Raw genomic sequence first — 22,019 nt, 5'->3', positions numbered from 1 at the left:
TCTTTTTTACCTTACTTTTTTAGCCACTCATGTATCTTTTTTTTTTTTAAAAGATTTTATTTATTTATTTGACAGACAGAGATCACAAATAGGCAGAGACAGGCAGAGAGAGAGGAGGAATCAGGCTCCCCGCGGAGCAGAGAGCCCAATGCGGGGCTCGATCCCATGACCTGACGGCAGAGGCTTTAACCCACTGAGCCACCCAGGCGCCCCAGCCACTCATGTATCTTGTTAGAGAAATGTCTGTTTAAATCTTTTGTCTATTTCTTAGCTGGCTTATTTGTCTTATTGAATGTTGAGGGTTCTTTATATATTCTGGATATAAATTACTTACCAACTATGTGATCTACATATTTTCTCCCAATTTTTGTCTTATTTTTTTATTTTCCTAGTGTATCTTTTAAGGAAAAAAGTTTAAATTTGATAAACTGCAGTTTACCAGGTTTTTCTTTAATGGATCTTGATTTTGGAGTCCTACTTGTGAGTGTTTAGCCTAACCCAAGATCATGATTTTCTATTTTTTCTTCTAGTGGTTTTTTAGTTTTAATTCTTGCATTTAGGTCCATAGTCTGTTTTGAGTTAATTTTTGTGTATGGTGTGTGGTAAGCTGCTGCTGCTACTGCTGCTTCTTCCTCTTCTTCCTCATCTCCTTCCTCTTTGACTTCTTCTTCTTCCTTATCACCTCTGTCGCTGCCTCCTTCCTTTTCCCCTCCTCCTCCCTTCTTTTTTGGTGGAATAAGGGCATTCAGTTGTCCCACCCAGAACCATTTGTTGAAAACACTGTTCTTCCCAAATGAATTATCTAGGCATCTTTGATAGAAGTCAATTGACCATGAATAGAAAGATCTATTTCTGGGCTCTCATTTCTATTTCATTGATCCATATGCCCAGCCTTGTGCCATTACTTGATGACCGTGGCTTTATGGTAAGTTTGAAACAAGATAGTATTGGTAATTCAACTTCGTATTTTTCAAAATAGTTTTTTTTAAAATTTTGTTTATTTATTTATTTAAAAAGATTTTATTTATTCATTTGACAGAGAGAGATCACAAGTAGGCAGAGAGGCAGGCAGAGAGAGAGTGGGAAGAAAGCTCCTTGCTGAGCAGAGAGCCCGATGAGGGCCTCGATCCCAGGACCCTGAGACCATGACCTGAGCTGAAGGCAGAGTTTTTAACCCACTGAGCCACCCAGGCGCCCTTTTATTTATTTATTATTAAGATTTTATTTATTTGTCAGAGAGAGTACAAGCAGGGGAAGCAGTAGGCAGAGGGAGAAGCAGGCTCCTCACTGGGTAAGGAGACCAGTGCAGGACTCAGTCCCAGGGTGCTGGGAGCATGACCTGACCTAAAGGCAGGCACTTAACTGAGCCTCCCAAGCATCCCATTTTCTTGATTGTTGTGAAAAGCCAACTTTTTGTTTTATTGATTTTCTTTTATTATTTATCTGTTTTCTTTCCTTGATTTTTGTTCTACTCTTAATTTTTATTTTTTGTTGCATTGGGTTTAGTTTGTTCTTTTTGTAGTTTATTAAGGTAGAAACTTACTTTATTGATTTGAGATACTCTTTTCTGATCTTGACATTTAAGATTATGTATTTTTCTTTACGTACTGCCTTAGCTGCAACCCCAAAATTTATATGTTGTGCTTTTTATTTCATTCATTTCAACATATTTTCTAATTTTCTTTGTAATTTATTCTTTGACCCATGAGTTATTTAGAGGTGTGTTGTTGTGTTGTTGATGGGGCGCCCAGGTGGCTCAGTGGGTTAAAGCCTCTGCTTTGGGCTCAGGTCATGATCTCAGGGTCTTGGGATCAAGCCCTGCATTGGGCTCTCTGCTCAGCGGGGAGCCTGATTTCCCCTCTCTCTCTGCCTGCCTCTCTGCCTGCTTGTGATCTCTCTCTCTCTCTCTCTCTGTCAAATAAATAAATAAAATCTTTAAAAAAAAAAAAGAGTTGTGGGATGCCTGGGTGGCTCGGTGGGTTAAAGCCTCTACCTTTGGCTCAGGTCATGATCTCAGGGTCCTGGGATCGAGCCCCACATCGGACTCTATGCTCAGCAGGGAGCCTGCTTCCTCCTCTCTCTCTGCCTACTTGTGATCTCTGTCTGTCAAATAAGTAAATAAAATGTTTTTTTAAAAAAAAGAGTTGTGGCTAAATATAATAAAATTTATTATCTTAACTATTTTTTAGTGTATAGTTCAGTGGTATTAAATACATTCATATTGTTGTACATCCATTAAGATCAGAACTATTTTCCTTTTGCAAAACTGGAACACTGTACTCATTAAACAGTAACTGCTCATTCCTTCCTCTTCCAGTCCCTAGAACCACCATTCTACTTTCTGTCTCTATGATTTTGGCTAGTCTACCTACCTAATATATGTAGAATCATGCAGTATTTGGTTTTTTATGATTGGATTATTTCACTTAGCATGATGTATTTCTTTGTTGCTTGCAATCTTCTTTGATTCAAAGTTTATTTTGTCTGAAATTAACCATCCCTGCTCTCTTTTGATTACAATTTACGTGGAATTATCTTTTTTCATCCTTTCATTTTGACCTCTTTGTGTCTTTGGATCTAAAGTGAGTCTTCGTAGACAGCATATAGTTGGATCATGTTTTTATACCTGTTCTGCCTGTCTGTGTCTTTTGATCCATTTACAGTTAATGTCTTAATGATGAGGAAGGACTTCTATCATTTCACTATTTGTTTTTCATATAGTTTATGCTTTTTTGTCCTTCATTTTCTGTATTACTATCTTTGCTTATGTTTAGTTGATTTTTTTTTTCAGTGAAAACATTTAAATTTCTTCTTGTTTCTTTTGTGTACATTCTATAGCTGTTTTTTGTTTTTTGTTTTTTGTTTTTGCTGTGGGGACTGTGTTTAACATCCTGAAGTTGTAACAGTTTAATTTGAAATTTTGCCAGTTTAACATCAATAACATACAAAAAGTCTGTACTTTTACATCTCCATTCCCACCTCTTTTATTGTTACTGTCACAGAATTACATCTTTATACATAATTTGTCCAAAAGCATACATTAATTTTTTCTAATGCATTCATTTCTTGAGTTATATAGAAAACCAAAAGTGTAGTTACAAACCAGTTGTAATACTAGATTTACTCAGCCTACTCAGTGATTTTTGTAATGTTTTAGTCTATTAAATCATGTTGAAAACAAAAAGTAGAGTTATAAGCCAAAGTTACAAAAGTACAAGTTTTTATAATCACCCACGTATTTACCTTTATTGGGATCTTTATTTCTTCATATGGCTTTAAATTACTATATAATGTCCTTTCATTTCAATCTGCAGGACTTCCTTTAGTGCTGTGGTTACAAACTCCCTTAGCTTCTCTTTATCTTAGAATGTCTTGATTTCTCCCTCGTATTTGAAAGACAGATTTGCTGGATATAGGATTCTTGGTTGGCAGAGACTTTGTTTTCCTTTTAGTGATATTACAGTTCTTTTAAAAATTTTATTTCCAAATTGTTTGCTGCTGGCATCTGGGAATTCAATTGGTATTTTTGTATATTGACCTCATACCCTGCAGTATTGTTAATAGTCGCCTATTCGTTCTGATAATGGCTTTGTAGATTTGTAAATTCCTTAGGATTTTCTTTGTAAAAGTTGTTTGTGAATAAAGGCGGTTTTATTTCCTCCTTCATCTTTATGCCTTTCACTTTTCTCGTGTTATTACAGTAGCTAGGATATCCAATACAGTGCCAGGTAGAAGTGGTCAGAGAAGTAATCCTTGTGTTGGTCCTGATTTGGGAGGAAGCAGTATTTCATGTTAGCTCTGAGTTTTGCATAGATACAAAGATCAGAACTTAGCTTTTTATCAGAGGTGGAAACAACAGGAGTCTCTTGCCAGAGGATGGATGCTAAAGTCTTTTTCTAGAACCTAGCTGCCCCATTGGATGCTAGCCATGTGAAGCTATTTCAATTTAAATTAATTAAACTTAAATTAAAGTAAAAGTTCAGTTTCCTTAAATGTGTCTTAGCAGACACATTTCAAGTACCTAATAGCCATGTGTAGCTAGGGTCTTCCATACTAGAAGTGCAAGTGCAAAACATTTCCAACGTTGTAGAAAATTCTGTTTGACATCACTAGTCTAAAATTTAAGACAAAATGACCCTGTTTTCTGGAGAAGTTGTTTAATTTGAAGGGATGATGGTATTCTTTCCTGAAAGTTGGAGGCGCCAGACAAAGAAAGAATGTCTTGTTTTTGCTAACTTACCCAGGAAAGTATTTTAAAACTAGAAGATACCAATTTAAAATTGATTCTTTTGATAGTTGCTTCAAAAGAACTAATTTCTGATTGTTATTCATACACTTTTACATTCTTCTGAGGAAGGCTTTTTTCAATATTAAGACATCAAAGTGTGGTTAATTGCACTCAGGCAGCTCTTTTCCCTTCTTAATCAAATTACCTATAAGTAGTACAACTTAAAAAAGTAATATTAAAAGGATTCAGATTAAGAGTGTAATAATTTGTCTTTTAGATTTTTAATTTATCTTTCTCTAATCTTCATCACATCAAATACTAGCTGGGAAGACACTTCAAATCTTTAATATTGAGATGAAGAGTAAAATGAAGTCTCATACAATGGCAGAAGAGGTGATATTCTGGAAATGGGTCTCTGTAAACACTGTTGCCCTGGTGACTGAGACCACAGTCTACCACTGGAGCATGGAAGGTGACTCTCAACCCATGAAGATGTTTGATAGACATGCCAGTCTGGCAGGGTGCCAGATGATCCACTACCGGACTGATGAGTACCAGAAGTGGCTGCTCCTCATTGGCATCTCAGCTCAGGTAAGGTTTTGGCTGCCTTCAAGAAGGTCTGATGCAATGTAGAGGTGTAATACTGAAGTTGGTACAGGTGTGAGGGAGAAGAAATAGGCCCAGACCTAAAAGAAATAGAGGTAACAAGAAATCCAAACGTTGGGTAACATAAGAATTTTAGATTAACTTTGGCCCATTGACTACACTGCATTTCATCAGATTACTGATATTCATCCTGAAAACTATTTCTGGCACAGTTTTGAGAAGTGACTTGCTGAGGAATTTTGTAGAGTGACTTGGAACCTATAGGTTTATGGGAGGTAGTTTTAGGGCTCTATTTTAAGGGCTTTAATGGAATATTACTAATTCATACACTTTTTTAAAGATTTATTGAAGAGAAAGCAAGTGAGCACAGGAGGGAGAGGCAGCGGGAGGAGAGGGAAAGTCTTAAGCAGACTCCTCGCTGAGAGCCTGATGTGGGGCTTGATCTCACAACCTTGAGATCATGACCTGAGCCAAAACCAAGAGTTAGACACTTAATACTGACTGTACCACTCAGGGGTTCCTACTAATTCATAAACTTTTATGATGAAAGGGGTAACTTTCTGCTGTGCTTCCTTTTTTCGTTCTTGGTGTCTAATCTAGTCACCAGATACTTGTCTACAGGATGTATGACTTTGGATCTTTATTAGCTAATGCTGGCCATTAAATAATCTTCCGTAGCCTAGTGGGAAAAGTATAAATGTGGGATTCTAGCACCTAGAAAACTGTCAGACATTTGAAGAGAGTGCTGTGTGAGAATACCTTAAGTCAGAGAGGCCCCATGACAGAGGGGGCCTCTAAGCTGTGTTTTGCCACCTTTAAGAGTGCACTTGGAAAGGAAACTGTGTGAATGGCTCTTTCTGGGAGTCTGGGGTCATCACTTTGGCTAATACTTATCAGATGCTTAAGAGGCAGCTAGAGAGGCAAGGGTAAGAGATGGGTAGAGACAAGACTGAGGTGCATGCTGCTGGCAGTTGGAATTCTGCAGCAGATTTTAAAGTGAGAGTGATACGATTTATTTTCCTTCTCCGCAGCATAATGGGGTCAGAATAATGCTATCAGTGATGTTGAAGAGGGCCCACCATGAAGACTGGAGGCTGGGAAGCTAGTTGACAGGCAGATACAGGAAGAAAGTCTTATAGTGTGTTCTGAAGTAAAGATATATATGAGAAAGGTGAAGAGTGAGCGAAGATGGAACAGATACTTCTCTCCACTTTGGGAGTCTCCTCTACTCTGTAACTCCCAGGAGAAGTGAGCCATGATTGATTTAGATGGAAGCACTGGCATTGGAGATGAACAGGAGAGGCAAGGCTTGAGATTTTATATCTCAACACTTAATGTGGGGCTCAAACTCATGACCCTAAGATCAAGAGTCATGCTCGGGGTGCTTGGGTGGCTCAGTTGTTTGGTCTCTGCCTTCAGCTCAGATCATGATGCCAGGGTCCTGGGACTGAGTCCCACATCGGGCTCCCTGCTTGGCAGGAAACCTGCTTATCCCTCTCCCACTCCCCCTGCTTGTGTTCCCTCTCTCTTGTTGTGTCTTCCTCTGTCAAATAAATAAATAAAATCTTAAAAAAAAAAAAAAGGGTCATATACTATATCGACTCAGCCAGCCAAGTGCCACAAGGCAAGGCTTGAGATTTTAGAGGTGAAGTGGCTAGAACTTGGTGATGCATGGGATGCATCTCAGGGAGAGGAGAGTTCGAAGATGGCCTAACATTTGTCTCAGAATTCTGAGGCATAGATGAGGTCAGAGTTGAAGTACCTCTGCTCTAACCCTTCATCTTTGTATTACACTGATGAGTTTGTCTCCTCAGGTGACCTGGTAGTTATTTGGTGTAACTTAAGGGAACTTACTTAATCACAGAGCCTTTTAGTGATAGGCCCATGGCTTCCTTTCAGCCCCAGTTACTTCTTATTGTCAGGTTAAGCTGGAATGAGAATATATTTGTAGGAAACCACATATCGTATCTAGAATAATGGGCATTCCCATTGCTCCTGCACATGATAATAACATTATAATGATTCACCCATGACATCTTGTTTGAGTCTGATTGCCCAGGCTTCCATAAAAGGAATAATTTTACACCTAGGACATTTTCTGTGATGTAGCATTTGTTATCTGGAATAATTTCCTCTTGCGGAGTTACTAACCCTAGATAGATGCTGTGTATGGAGTGTTTCTCATGTGGAAACTCTACCTTTGGTTTCCTATTGAAAGGAATTAGATGTTGCTGGCTCTTATGATAGGCAGAGATTGCACACAGTTCTGGTGTTGCTAATGGAAATGACATCAGTGAAGTGTTTGTGATGTGAGGGGTGAGGAGTGTACCTTACATAGAGCCTGCAGATGCTGGGATGAATGAATCACGAGAGAGTCACAAACAGGTAAAATCTATATGACAAATGCTGTCTTGGTGAATTTTCAAGGTGGTATGGACACAAAAAGAAAAAATTGATTCACTCTACCTTTGTGAAGCCAGGAGGGGAGCTGGAAGATCCCTCTTCCCTAGCCCTTCATGCTATTCAAGAATCAATGAGAAAGCTGTGCTTTTTGAGCCTTTATGTTGCTTTCAGAAAGAAGGCCCTCGATATATAGGACCCTCAACCAAGGAACAAAATTAGTCACAGTTTAGCGTTTATCACTCTTCCCAAATACTTGCCCAAAATACTTTTTGTTTTTGAATTTCCTCTTTATTTCATGAAGCTCAGTTTTTGTACTGAATCTGGTCTGGAAATAAATTTGTTCCCCCAGTAATGATGAGGTCTGAGGGGTTGGAATGAAGCTTTAAGCTGATACTTACAAAACTAGATCATAGTTAATTCATTCCACTTTTTAACGGCCTCTAATACTTTCTCAAAAGCCCTTTGCTCCAGTTTGACCTGAGTACTTCAAGTATTTTATTATTCTTAGCCAGAGGTCAGCATATTTTTTCTATAAGGGCTTAGATAATAAATGTTTTTTGCTTTGTGGGTCCAAAATATTTGGTCTCTGTCACAACTACTCAGCTGTGAAGTTTTAATACAGGCAGACTTAGACAGTATGTAAATGAATAGCCATGGCTTCATGCCAGTACAACTTTATTTACTGAAACAGTTGGAACAAACCATATTGAAATTAAAAGGATTAGTAGAGACTACAAGAATATTGTATATCAGTAAATTAAATAACTTAGATGAAAGGACTAGTTCCCGGGAAGACATAGATTACTGAAAATGACTCAAGAAGAAGTAGAAATTCTGAATAGACCTATACAATAAATTAAGACACTCAATTAGTAATGGAAAAACTACCCACAAAGAAGAACTCTGACCCAGATGGTTTCAGTGGTTAATTCTACCAAATATTCAAAGAAAAATTAGTACTAATCCTTCACAAACTTTTCCAAAACATAGAAGAGGAGGGAGTACCTCTCAGTTCATTCTTGGGGCCCATTAGTACCCAGATACCAAAAACAAAGATATCACAAGAAAATTGTAGGCCACTCTCTCCTCTGATTGTAGATGCAGAAATCTTCAACAATATACTAGTGAACTGTATCCAGCAACATATAAAAAGAATTGTATATCATGACCAAGTGGGACTTATCTGGGAGTACCAGGTAGGTTTAATATCCAAAAATCAATTCAAATAATGAACAATATTAATAGAATAAAAGACAAAAACCTTTTGGTCATCTCAGCAGATGCAGAAAAAGCACATGATAAAACCCAACACATTTCATGATAAAAATGCTCAACAAACTAGGAATAGAAAGGAACTTCCTTAACCTGATAAAAGGCTTCAGAGAAAAACAACTAGCATTGTACTTAATAGTGAAAGACTGAAATTTTTCCCAAGATCAGAACAAGACAGAGATACCTACTTTTGCCACTTCTGTTCAACATCAGACTAGAGGTCTAGTTAGAGCAATCAGAAAAGAATACAAGACATCCTGGTTTGAAAGGAAGAATTATAGCTATCTCTGTTTGCAGATGACATGATTTTATATATTGACAATATTAAGGTATCTAATGAAAAATTCTAGAACTAACAAGTACTAGGTTGTAGAGTACAGAATCAGTATACAGAAATCAGTTGTGTTCCTACACACTTGCAATGAACAATTCAGAAAGGAAATTTCATTTACAGTAGCATCAAAAAGAATAAGATACTTAGGGATAAATTTAACGAAAGAAGTATTTAACTTATATCCTGAAAACTATGAAACACTGATGAAAGTAATTAAAGAAGATCTAAATAGAAGGGAAAACATCTCATGCTCATGGATCATAATAGTTAATATTTTTAAGATGTTAGTACTCCCCAGCCTGATCTGCAAATTCACTGGAATCCCTATCAGAATATCAGCTAAGTTCTTAGAAATTGATAAGCTAACCCTAAAATCATGTGGAATTGCAGGAAACTCAAAATAGCCAAAACAGTCTTGATGAAAACAACAAAATAAGAGTACTCATACTTCCCAATTTCAAAGCTTACTACAAACCTACAATGATCAAGACAGTTGGGGTGCCTGGGTGGCTCAGTGGGTTGGGCCTCTGCCTTTGGCGTGGGTCGTGGTCTCAGGGTTCTGGGATTGAGCCCCATATTGGTTTCTCTGCTCAGTGGGAGCCTGCTTCCCCCTCTCCCTCTGCCTGTCTCTCTGCCTACTTGTGATCTCTTTCTCTCTGTCAAATAAATAAGTAAAATCTCAAAAAAAATCAAGACAGTATGGTACTAAAATAGAAATAGACACATAGATCAATAAGGTAGAATTGAGAGTCCGTAAATAATACTCTTACGTTTATAGTCTGTTGGGTTTTTTAATAAGGATGCCAAGACCGTTCAACTGAGGTAAGAATAGTTTGTTCAACAAATGGTTTGGGATTACTGGCTATCCATAGATACAAAAGCATGAAGCTAAACCCCTACCTCTCATCATACTAAAAATTAACTCAAAATGGATCTGACCCAAATGTAAAAGCTGAAGCTGTAAAGCTCTTAGAAGATAACATAGGAGCAAATCTTAGTGACCTTGAGTTAAGCAGAACCTTTGTAAATGCAGCATCTAAAGCATGAGCAACAAAAGAAAAACATATAAAAGCAAAATTAAAATCTTTTGTGCTACAAATGATACCATCAAGAAAGTGAAAAAATAACCTGCCATTTGGAGAAAATATTTCAAGATCATATATCTGATAAGGGACTTGTATCCAGAATATTTAAAGACTCTTACAACTCAGTAATTAAAAAGGCAAAATAAAATATACAAATTTTTTTATAAAATATGATTTGAGGAGTGCCTGGGTGGCTCAGTGGGTTCAGCCTCTGCCTTTGGCTCAGGTCATGATCTCAGTGTCTTGGGATTGAGCCCCTCATCATGTTACCTCCTCTGCTCATCAGGGAGCCTGCTTCTCCCTCTCTCTGTCTGCCTCTCTGGCTACTTGTGATCTCTCTCTGTCAAATAAATAAATAAAATCTTTTAAAAATATATAAATTAAAATCTTTTGTGCTATAAATGATACCATCAAGAAAGTGAAAAAATAACCTGCCATTTGGAGAAAATATTTCAAGATCGTATATCTGATAAGGGATTTGTATCCAGAATATTTAAAGAATCTTACAACTCAGTAATAAAAAAGGCAAAATAAAATATACACCTTTTTTTTTTTAATAAAATATGATTTGAGGGGTGCTTGGGTGGCTCAGTGGGTTAAAGCCTCTGCCTTTGGCTCAGGAATCGAGCCCTACATCAGGCTCTCTGCTCAGCAGGGAGCCTGCTTCCCTTCCTCTCTCTACTTGCCTCTCTGACTACTTGTGATGTGTCTGTCAAATAAATAAATAAAATCTTAAAAAAAAAAAAAGATTTGAACAGATATTTCTCCAAAAAGTTATCTACATGCCCAATAACACATGAAAAGATGTTCAACATCATTAGTCCGTGTGGAAATATAAATTGAAAACATAGTGTGAGGGGCCGCTGACTGGCTCAGTCAGTAGAGCATGCCACTCTTGATCTCAGATCATGAGTTCAAATCCTACTGTGGGTGAAGAGCTTACTTAACAAAACAGAAACCCTCCCACAAAATGTGGTGTCACTTCACTGAACCTACTAGGATGGCTATAATCAAAAAGATCAGTAACAAATGTTGCCAAGGGTGTAGAGAAATTGGAACCCTCATACATTGCTGGTAGGAATGTAAAACACATAGCCATGAGGGAAAATAGTTTAGCAGTTCCTCCAAAAGTTGAATGTAGAGTTACCATGTGATGTAGAAATTCCACTTATATACCCCAGAGAAATGTAAAATATGTAAAACATAAAATATTACACACAGGACATCAGCAGGAATGGTGAAGTGAGGACCTTTGAAAATCTCCATAAAAGTAGTGCCGGCAAAATTCTCAAAATCAGCTTTCTCAGGGACATCCAGGTGGCCCAGTCAATTAAGCATCTGCCTTCGGCTCTGGTCATGATCCCAGGGTCCTGGGATTGAGCCCCACATTGGGCTCCCTGCTCAGTGGAGAACCGGCTTCTCCCTTTCCCTGTCTACTACTCTGCCTATTTGTGCACTTTCTCTCTCTCTCTCTCTCTCTCTCTCTCAAATAAGTAAATAAAATATATATATTTTTTAGAAAAAACAGTTTTTTTCAGATGTCTGGAAATTAATAGGTTTACAAAAATCCGAAGAACTTTTATTTAAGAAAATTTGCTACATCTCAGAATAACAAGCTTGGCGACATTTTAACCTGTGCTGTTCCCATCCCTCTTTGTATAGTTTTTTGATGGCCTTGATAACCAAAGTTCCACCAGCTGGTAAAATACAGCAACCTTACAGCCTCTGAAGGAGGCTAGGAATGTTTAGAGCTCCCCCCAAAACACCTTTCCTAGAGAAATGTCATTATTTCACCTACCTATTAGTTCTTTGGAAATCTCCATTCACAAGCCTTACCTTTTATTTGACTTGATTCACTCTTGCTTGGTGCAGATGGCCTTATCTCTTGGGACACTTGTGATACACCATCAGCAGCAGTTGTTTAACATCACAGCTGCCTGTGGGGATCTTAGTAGTTGAGAAAAATAAGAAGCCGGCTTTAAAAAAAATTTTTTTTTTTTTAAAGATTTTATTTATTTATTTGACAGAGATCACAAGTAGGCAGAGAGGCAGGCAGAGGCGGGGAGGAAGCCGGCTCCCTGCTGAGCAGAGAACCCAATGCGATGCGGGGCTCCATCCCAGGACTCTGGGATCATGACCTGAGCTGAAGGCAGAGACTTTAACCCACTGAGCCACCCAGGCACCCCCGGCTTTAAAAATTTAAAAATGAAAAGCTGTGGAATGAGATGTTCGCAGGGGCTTTCAAAAGTTTCAGCATATTCTTGGGAAACTAGACAACTATGTACATGCACAGAGCTCTACACCTGCCCAAGAAAGAATTGACAGGGTCTTAAGCCCTGACTGATCTTAAGGCTCTGTACAAGCAGGATATGAAGGCCGAAGGCCAATGCAGTATTGTAAGCTGTCTGCCAGAGTATTGAAGGCATGTCTCAACATACATATACTCTCTCGGCAAAGGCTGAGATTCAAGGCATTTAAGGAATCTCTTTCAAATTATTAACTGACCACTAAGCTCAGAATAGACCTCAGTGAACACATACGACAAAGAATACAGACTTTACAGAATTAGTTCAGGAAATTTGTTAAACAGCTACAATAAACCCAGGAAGTTGTGGTGGGGGGAGGATCTGATTTCCAGAGTTGTCACTTTATGTTATTTAAAGTTTCCAGCTTTCCACAATAGCAGCAAAAATGAAATACGCAAAAAAACAAAGTATAGCCTATACTCAAAGGGAGAAAAAGTAGTCAGTAGAGACTGTTCTGAGGAAGCCCAGACATTGGAGTAGCTTTCAAAAAGACTGTAAGTCAGCTATTTTAAATATTTTCAAAGAACTGAAGGAAAGCATGCCCAAAAAACTAAAGAAAGTATAAGAACACTGTCTTTCCATATAAACCGTAACAATAAAGAACTAGGAGGTATTTAAAACAACAGCAACCACTTGTGGGATGCCTGGCTGGCTCAGTTGAGTGTGCCTTGGCCTCAGGATTGAGCCCAGGCCCCATGTTGGGCACAGAGCCTACTTCAAACAAAAAACAAAAACCAAAAAAAAAAAAACCCTCATAGATTTGTAGAATACCATTCAAGTGGGCCAGTACACATACTGAAAGTCACACAAGAAGGAGAGAAAGAAAGGGGAAGAAAGAATATTTGAAGAAATAATGGCCCTGAACATAGCAAATTTGATGAAAACCATTAATCTGCATAACCAGGAACCTCAAAGAGATCCACACCCAGATGTATCATAACTAAACTATCAAAAGACAAAGAATCTTGACAACAGTAAGAAAGAAGCAAACTAATCTTGTACAGTGGACTCTCAATAAGATTAACAACTGATTTCTTATGAGAAACCATCCAGGCCAGAAGGCAGTGGTATGATATAATCAAAGTGCTTTAAAAAAATTAAAAGATCAGGGTGCCTGGGTCGCTCAGTGGGTTAAAGCCTCTGCTTTCGGCTCAGGTCATGATCCCAGGGTCCTGGGATCAAGCCCCGCATCAGGCTCTCTGCTCAGCAGGGAGCCTGCTTCCTCCTCTCTCTCTGCTAGCCTCTCTGCCTACTTGTGATCTCTGTCTGTCAAATAAATTAAAAAAAAAAAATTAAAAGATTGTCAATAAGAATTCTATTTCCCGCAAAATTCTTCCAACTAATGAAGGGGAGATTAAGACATTACCAGGTAACAAAAGCTGAGAGGATTTGTCTCTAATAGATCTGCCCTATAAGAAATACTGAAGAAAGGATGAATACCCAACATTTGCTTCAACATGGATGGGACTGGAGGAGATTATGCTAAGTGAAATAAGTTAAACAGAGAAAGACGATTATCATGTGGTCTCACATATTTGTGGAACATAAGGAATAGCATGGAGAACATTAGGAGAAGGAAGGGAAAATGAAGGGAGGAAAGTCAGAGGGGAAACAAACCATGAGTGACTGTGGACTCCAGGAATCAAACTGAGGGTTTTAGAGGGGAGGGAGTTGATGGGGGGTGGTGAGCCTGGTGATGGGTATTAAGGAGGGCACATACTGCATGGAGACCTGGGTGTTACATGCAAACCAATGAGTCATGGAACACTACGTCAAAAACTAATGATGCACTGTATGGAGACTAGCATAATAAAATTAATTAATTAATTTAGAAAAAAAAGATATACTCAAGAGAATCTTTCAGGTGGAAATGAAGGGACCCAAGTCAGTAACCCAAACCCACATGAAGAAATAAAGAACACTGGTATGAGCAACTGTATAGGTAAATATAAAATACTATATAAAGGTAGTTTTGTTTATGACTCTTTTCTTGTGAATTAAAAGATGACTACTGAAGCAATATTTATAAATCTGTGTTAATAGGTATATAAAATAGATAAATATGCACTTTTATGACAATAGAACAAAGGCAAGGAAGGAATGGAGCTATAAAGGAACAAAGTTTTTGTATAGTATAGAAATTATATTGATACAAATCCAAATTAGATTTGGACATTATTATATATAATATATAATAATATATATAATATATTATATATAAATATATATAAAATACATATTATATACTTATATATATAATATAATATATATTATATATAATAATGAGGACATTAATTGTAATTCTGAGGCAACCACAAAGAAAATGACGTTTTAAAAAAAATCACAAAAGGAATAACAAGATAATCGAAGTGACACACTAGAAAATATCTAACATAAAACAAGGTGGTAATGAAATCATAGAAGAGCTAAGAAGACATGAGACATAGAGGGGAAAAAATTGTTAACTGACAGAAGTAAATCTTACCCTATCGTAGTTGCATCAAGTGGATTGAACACTTAAAAGGCAGAAATTGGCAGAATATTAAAAAAAAAAAAACCCATAATCCAACTATATATGCTGTCTACTGGAGAGACACTTTAAATTCAAAGATAGAGTGGGTTGAAAAAAGGATGGGAAAGATATACCAGGCAAATTGTATCCAAAAGAGAGCTGGGTTGGCTATCTTAATATCAGATAAAATGGACTTTAAGATAAAAATTGTTACTGGGGTGGCTAGGTGGCTCCGTTATGTGTCTGCCTTCTTCAGTTCAGGTCATGGTCTCAGGATCCTGGGATTGAGCCTTGCATCAGGCTCTCTGCTCAGCAGTGAGTCGGCTTCTCCCTCTCCCTCTATGATTCCTCTGGCTCTTATTCTCTCTCAAATAAATAAAATCTTTAAAAAATATATTAAAAATGTTACTGAAAACTTAAATAAAATGTTCATAGCAGTATTATGTATATTTTTTTAAGTTTTATTTATTTTTATTTTTTAGAGAACGAGTGGGAAGGAGCAAATGGAGAGAGAGAATCTTAAGTAGGCTCCATGCCCAGTGCAGAGCCCAGTGCTGGTCTAGATCTGGCAAGCTTGAGATCATGACCTGAACCAAAATCAAGAGTTGGATGCTTAACTGAGCCATCTAATAACCCCTTAAGTATTTAAATTTTTAAGATTTATTTATTTATATTAGAGCACGAGTGGGGGAGGGGCAGAAGGAGAGGGAAACCATCTTAAGCAGTTCTGCACTGAGTCCAACAAAGACCTTGGTCCCACGACCCTGACATAATGATGTGAACCCAAATCAAGAGTGGAACATGTAACTGAAACTGAGGTACACCCAGGTATACCACCCACCTTGAGTTTTTATTTAAATTCCAGTTAGTTAACATACAGTGTAATATTGGTTTCAGGTATGCTATATAGTGATTCAGCACTTTCAGTAAAACACCTGGTCCTCATCACAAGTGCACTCCTTAATTTGCACCACTTATTTAACCCCCATCCCCCTGCCCATCTCCTCTCTGGTAACCATCAGTTACAAGGTTATTTATTGTAGCCAAAAGGTAGGAAACATTCCAAATGTCCATCAGCTGATAAATGCATAAATAAAATGTATATCCATACAGTGGAATATTTATTTGACAATAAATAGTGGTACAGCTGATCCCTTTTTTTTTTTAAGATTTTATTTATTTATTTGACAGAGAGAGATTACAAGTAGGCAGAGAGGCAGGCAGAGAGAGAGAGGAGGAAGCAGGCTCCCTGCTGAGCAGAGAGCCCGATGCGGGACTCGATCCCAGGACCCTGAGATCATGACCTGAGCCGAAGGCAGCGGCTTAACCCACTGAGCTACCGAGGCACCCCCGGTACAGCTGATCCTTGAACAACGTGGGTTTGAACTGCATGGGTTTACTTAGACACAAATTTTTTTCAGTAAATACAGTATAGTACTGTAAATCTATTTTCTCAGCATTTCCTTTTCTATAGCTTTATTGTTAAGAATGCAGTATATAATACATATAAGATACAAAATATATGTTATTTGACTATATGTTATTGGTAAGGTTTCTGGTCAAGGGTAAGCTATTAGTAATTAAGTTTTTGGAGAATCAGAAGTTATACATGGATTTGCCCATGTCAGGGGTCCATGACCCTAAATTTCGCATTGCTCAAGAGTCACCTGTACTGATATATGCTGTATACCATGGCCATTCTTAATCTTGGATATATTAAGTAAGTGAAATATGTCAGCACAAAAACCCACATATTGTATGATTCCATTTTTATGAGGCATTCGGAATAGTTTTCCACAGAGATAGAAAACGGATAAGTAGTTGCTTTGACTGGGGGTGGAACGTGGGAGGTGGGAATGGGGATTGGCTGCTAAAGAGGTTTCTCTTAAGGGAGGAAAGTGTTTTAAAAAGTACATTGTGGGGCGCCTGGGTGGCTCAGTGGGTTAAGCCGCTGCCTTCGGCTCAGGTCATGATCTCAGGGTCCTGGGATCGAGTCCCGCATCGGGCTCTCTGCTCAGCAGGGAGCCTGCTTCCTCCTCTCTCTCTGCCTTCCTCTCTGCCTACTTGTGATCTCTCTCTGTCGAATAAATAAATAAAATCTTTAAAAAAAAAAAGTACATTGTGGTGATGGTTGTACAATCCTATGAATAAACTAAAAAACATTGGATTGTATATTTCAAATGAATTATATGGTAAATGAATTCTATATCAATAAAGTTGTTAAAAAATACCTTTAAGAATCATGCTCATTTATAAGGAAATCATCATGTTTGAAAAATAATTTAAAAGAAAAGATTATAAATCACAGTGTTACTTATTTGTGGTTTAGACAAAAAGAAAAACCAACAAAATAAATCCAAGCTAAAAGCTTTTTACTCACTATACTTTTGACACTAAAGCTGTTGGCTTTTCTTTTCTTTTTTTTTTTTTTTAAAGATTTTATTTATTTATTTGACAGAGAGAGTTCACAGTAGACAGGCAGGCAGAGAGAGAGAGAGAGGGAAGCAGGCTTCCTGCTGAGCAGAGATCCCGATGCGGGACTCGATCCCAGGATCCCGAGATCATGACCCGAGCCGAAGGCACGGCTTAACCCACTGAGCCACCCAGGCACCCTAGCTGTTGGCTTTTCTATACCAAACAGTTCTCTGATTCTCTGTGGACACTAACTGGATGTCCAAGAATTAGTGTAGACCTCACAAGTTAAGGGTTCAATCCCACGAGACTGCCCCCATGCCTTCATGATAATGACCTGAGGCCAGTCTCAAGTCCCAGGCTCCTAGCAGCTCTGACCAACAAGCTATAAATTAAGGGTTCCCATGACCTCCTTCTCTGGTTTGATAATTTGCTAGAATGGCTCCTATAACTCAGGAAGGCACTTTACTTACTGTTACTGGTTCATTAAAAAGGATACAACTTAGGAACAACCAAATGGAAGAGATGCATAAGGCAAGGCATGGAGGAAGGGGGTATGCATGGAGCTTCCATGCCCTGTACAGGCCTTCCACCCTCCCAGCACCTTGGCGCTAGGAGCTCTCTGAATTCTGTAATTCAGGGGTTTCTATATATTTTTTTTCTTTTTTTTTTCCTATATATATTTTCATTGGTCATTGGTGATTAACTCTGCCTCCAGTCCCCGTTCCCTTCCCTAGAGGTCAGGATGTGGTGGGACTTAAAGTTCCAAACCAGAAGCTGTCTAAGGCCCCCCCCCATAAGTTTTTGTGTCATGAAGATGCACCTCTCACTCATATCACTTAGGAAATTGCAAGGGTTTTAGGAGTTCTGTGCCAGGAACAAGGAACAAAGACTGGATATGCATTTCTTATTTTTATCATACTATCACACAAGTATTTAGCAACAACAAAAACCCATGGGCATAAGGATAGACATGTAAACCAATGGAATAGAACTGAAAGTTCAGGAATAAAGCATACATCTGTGGCCAATTGATTTTTTTTTTAATTTCATTTATTTAGAGAGAGAGAGACAGCATGAGGGAGAGGGACAGAGAGAGAACCTAAAGCAGACTCCACACCAATGTGGGGCTCAGTTCCAGGACCCTGAGATCACGACCTGAGCTAAAACCGAGAGTCAAACACTTAACCAGCTGCACCACGCAGCTGATCTTGGCCAGTTGATTTTTGACAATGGTGGTAAGACCAATCAATGGGAAAAGACTATTCTCTTCAACAGGTAGTGCTGGCACACCACGGTATTCAAATGCAGAATAATGGAGTGGATTCCTAATTTTTATAGATGGTACATCTATAAAAATTAACTCAGGGCTCTTGGGTAGCTCAGTTGGTTGAGCGTCCAACTCTTGATTTCGGCTTAGGTCATTATCTCAGAGTTGTGAGGTTGAGCTGGGTCTGGATCCTGCTTAAGATTCTCTCTTTCTCTCCCCCTCTGCCCCTCCTCCAGTTGACACTCACTCTCTCTTCCTCAAAATAAATAAATCTTTAAAAATTAATTCAAAATGGATCAAATACCTAAATATAAGAGGCAAAACTGATGACATGAAGAATATTCATGACTTTGTATTCGGCTATGGAGTTTTAGACATAAAACCCAAAGCATGAGCAACAAAAGAAAAAATAGGTAAATTGGACTTCATCAAAATTAAAAACATTTGTGAATCAAAAGACATGGTCAAGAAAGTGAAAAGACAGCCTAAAGAATGGAAGTGTTTGTACATCATTTATCTGAGAAGAGTCTAGTATCTAGAATATTTAGAGAACACTTATAACTCAACAACAAAAAGATGTCTCAGTTAGAAAATGGGCCAAAAAACTTGAACAGACATTTGTCCAGAGATATACAAATAGTCAACAAGCACATTAAAAGGTGTTCAAAATCCTTAGTAACTGGGGAATTGCAAATCAAAACCACAGTGAGGTACCACCCATTAGGATGGTTGTAATTTTTTTTTAATTTTTAAAAAGATTTTATTTATTTATTTGACAGAGATCACAAGTAGGCAGAGAGAGGAAGGGAAGCAGGCTCCCTGCTGAGCAGAGAGCCGGATGCAGGGCTTGATCCTAGGACCCTGGGATCATGACCTGAGCTGAAGGTAGAGGCTTTAACCCACTGAATCACCCAGGCACCCCTAATTTTTTAATTGAGCTGTAAATCAAGCTCAATTTTAAATTAAGCTATAATTTTTTGGCAAGGATGCAGAGTTACTGGAATCCTTGTATGTCAGTAGTGGGAATGTTAAATGGTTCAGCTCCAGTGGAAAACAGATTGATGATTCCTCAGAAAATTTAACATAAAGTTCCTATTTGACCTAGTAATTCCACTCCTAGGTAGCTATCCAAGAAAAATGAGGAAAACACTCCCATACAAAAACTTGTGCACAAATATTCATAGCAGCATTATTTATAATAGCTAAAAGATGAAGACAACCCAAATATTTACCACTGGATGAATGGATAAACAAAATGTGATTTATACGTAAAATGGAGGATCACTTAGCCCTAAAAAGGAATAAAGTACTGATACAGGCTACACCATAGATAAACCTAGAAAAACTCACTGAGTGAAACAAGTCAGACACAATAGGGCACGTATTTTGATTCCATTTATATGAAATCTTTAGGTAAATCTGTAGAGACAAAAATTGGTGGTTTTCAGGGGTTGGGGAGCAGGGAGATGGGGACTTTTAATAGGCACAGGGATTTTTTTAGATGATGAAAATGTTTTGGAACTACACAGAGGTGATAGAGACACAACATTGTGAATGTTCTAAATGCCACCGAATTGAATCCTTTAAAATGGGTAGTTATAGGTTATTTAGTGAATGTCATCTCAACAAAAAGGAGGCAGGAGGAGAATGTGGAGGGTAGATTTTGGCCTTCAGGCTGCAGTTTGCAACCTCCTGTCTAAGCATTTGCAAACGTTTCCCCTTTGTTAGAAACAGCTTTTGCTTTTCATCTTGTGACCTCTTACTCCAGCTTACTTGTCACCAAGGAAGCCTTTCCTGACCCACCAGACTGAGTGAGCGGAATTGTAGCATCTCACTCTATCCTGGGCCATAGCAGTTAGCATCCCGTGTTGCTGTTGCTTGCTTCCATGCCAGAAACCCTTATCATGTGTTCTTAAGGGAAGGGTCTGTGTTACATTCACTTTCCTTATCCTTAGCTCCTTGCATGGTGCCTGGCGCAAAAGGAAGCATTTTTGCTTTGAGTCTTTGTCAGCTGCAGTCCTCAATATGCACTTTCCCGAAGCACACGCAACACCCCTGCAAGGTGGTCTTTACTAGCCAGGAGACTTAAGGCTCACAAGCAGGTCACTGGCTCAGGGCCACATGTGTAGCCTCTGGGTGGGTCCATGAAGACAGCCAGTGCAGGAGTCCAGGTCTCAGTCTTGATCTCAGGTGTTCTCTCTGCTCCACCTCTTCTTGGCTTTAGACTTTTCTAGCATTGGGCCTCAAAAATACTGTCTCCATATTGTCTCCAATTTTCCCATCCTCACCTGGGAGGGTGAGTCTTGTCCTGTCCTTACTGTTACTTAAGAATTCTTTTGCTCATTCTTCTGCTAGAGCACCCACACTAGTTTACCAGTTGCTCCCCTGTTCTTCCCTCCTTCCAGCCCTTGGCAACCATTCGTCTGCTCTGTCTCTCTGGATTTCCCTATTTTGGATGTTTCATATGGGTCTTTGTGAATGGCTTCTTTTGCTTTGCCTGTTTTCAAGGTTCATCATGTTGTAGCATGAATTGGTACTTTGCATAGTACTTCAGCATAAGTGTCTTCAGTAGAAAAGTACAAAGGAAAGGTTCTTTTTTTTTTTTTTAAGATTTTATTTATTTATTTGACAGACAGAGATTACAAGTAGGCAGAGGGGAGTCAGAGAGAGGAGGAAGCAGGCTCCCTGCTGAGCAGAGAGCCCAATGTGGGGCTCGATCCCAGGACCTTGGGATCATGACCTGAGCTGAAAGCAGAGGCTTTAACCCACTGAGCCACCCAGGCGCCCCAAGGAAAAGTTCTTTAAAAAGAAAAATGTTGCTGGGTCATAGGGCAGTTTTATTTTCAACATTTTGAGGAACCTCCATGCTGTTTTCCAGAGTGGCTGCACCAGCTTGCATTCCCACCAACAGTGTAGGAGGGTTCCCCTTTCTCCGCATCCTCGCCAGCATCTGTCATTTCCTGACTTGTTGATTTTAGCCATTCTGACTGGTGTGAGGTGATATCTCATTGTGGTTTTGATTTGTATTTCCCTGATGCCGAGTGATATGGAGCACTTTTTCATGTGTCTGTTTGCCATCTGGATGTCTTCTTTGCAGAAATGTCTGTTCATGTCTTCTGCCCATTTCTTGATTGGATTATTTGTTCTTTGGGTGTTGAGTTTGCTAAGTTCTTTATAGATTCTGGACACTAGTCCTTTATCTGATATGTCGTTTGCAAATATCTTCTCCCATTCTGTCAGTTGTCTTTTGATTTTGTTAACTGTTTCCTTTGCTGTGCAAAAGCTTTTGATCTTGATGAAATCCCAGTAGTTCATTTTTCACAATGGAATACTATGCAGCCATCAAAAGAAATGAAATCTTGCCATTTGCAACAACGTGGATGGAACTAGAGCGTATCATGCTTAGCGAAATAAGTCAAGCAGAGAAAGACAACTATCACATGATCTCCCTGATATGAGGAAGTGGTGATGCAACATGGAGGCTTAAGTGGGTAGAAGAAGAATAAATGAAACAAGATGGGATTGGGAGGGAGACAAACCATAAGTGACTCTTAATCTCACAAAACAAACTGAGGGTTGCCGGGGGGAGGG

The 22,019-nt window shown here is 38.7% G+C and overlaps 1 protein-coding gene across 1 annotated transcript in view; it reads left to right on the top strand.

Annotated features, from left to right (window-relative positions):
- The window catches only part of CLTCL1 (clathrin heavy chain like 1), a 98,205-nt gene that overhangs the window by 14,450 nt on the left and 61,736 nt on the right, over positions 1-22,019 (top strand). Inside the window, exon 3 of the mRNA XM_059408055.1 lies at positions 4,551-4,819. Within this exon, the coding sequence (XP_059264038.1) occupies positions 4,551-4,819 (269 nt within the window). The remainder of the gene's footprint in view (positions 1-4,550; positions 4,820-22,019) is intronic.

This window comes from Mustela nigripes, chromosome 8, assembly GCF_022355385.1.
Source record: "Mustela nigripes isolate SB6536 chromosome 8, MUSNIG.SB6536, whole genome shotgun sequence".
Classification (NCBI taxonomy): Eukaryota; Metazoa; Chordata; class Mammalia; order Carnivora; family Mustelidae; genus Mustela; species Mustela nigripes.
The sequence above is the reverse complement of the archived record's forward strand: the minus strand, read 5'-3'. Positions and strand labels throughout refer to the sequence as shown.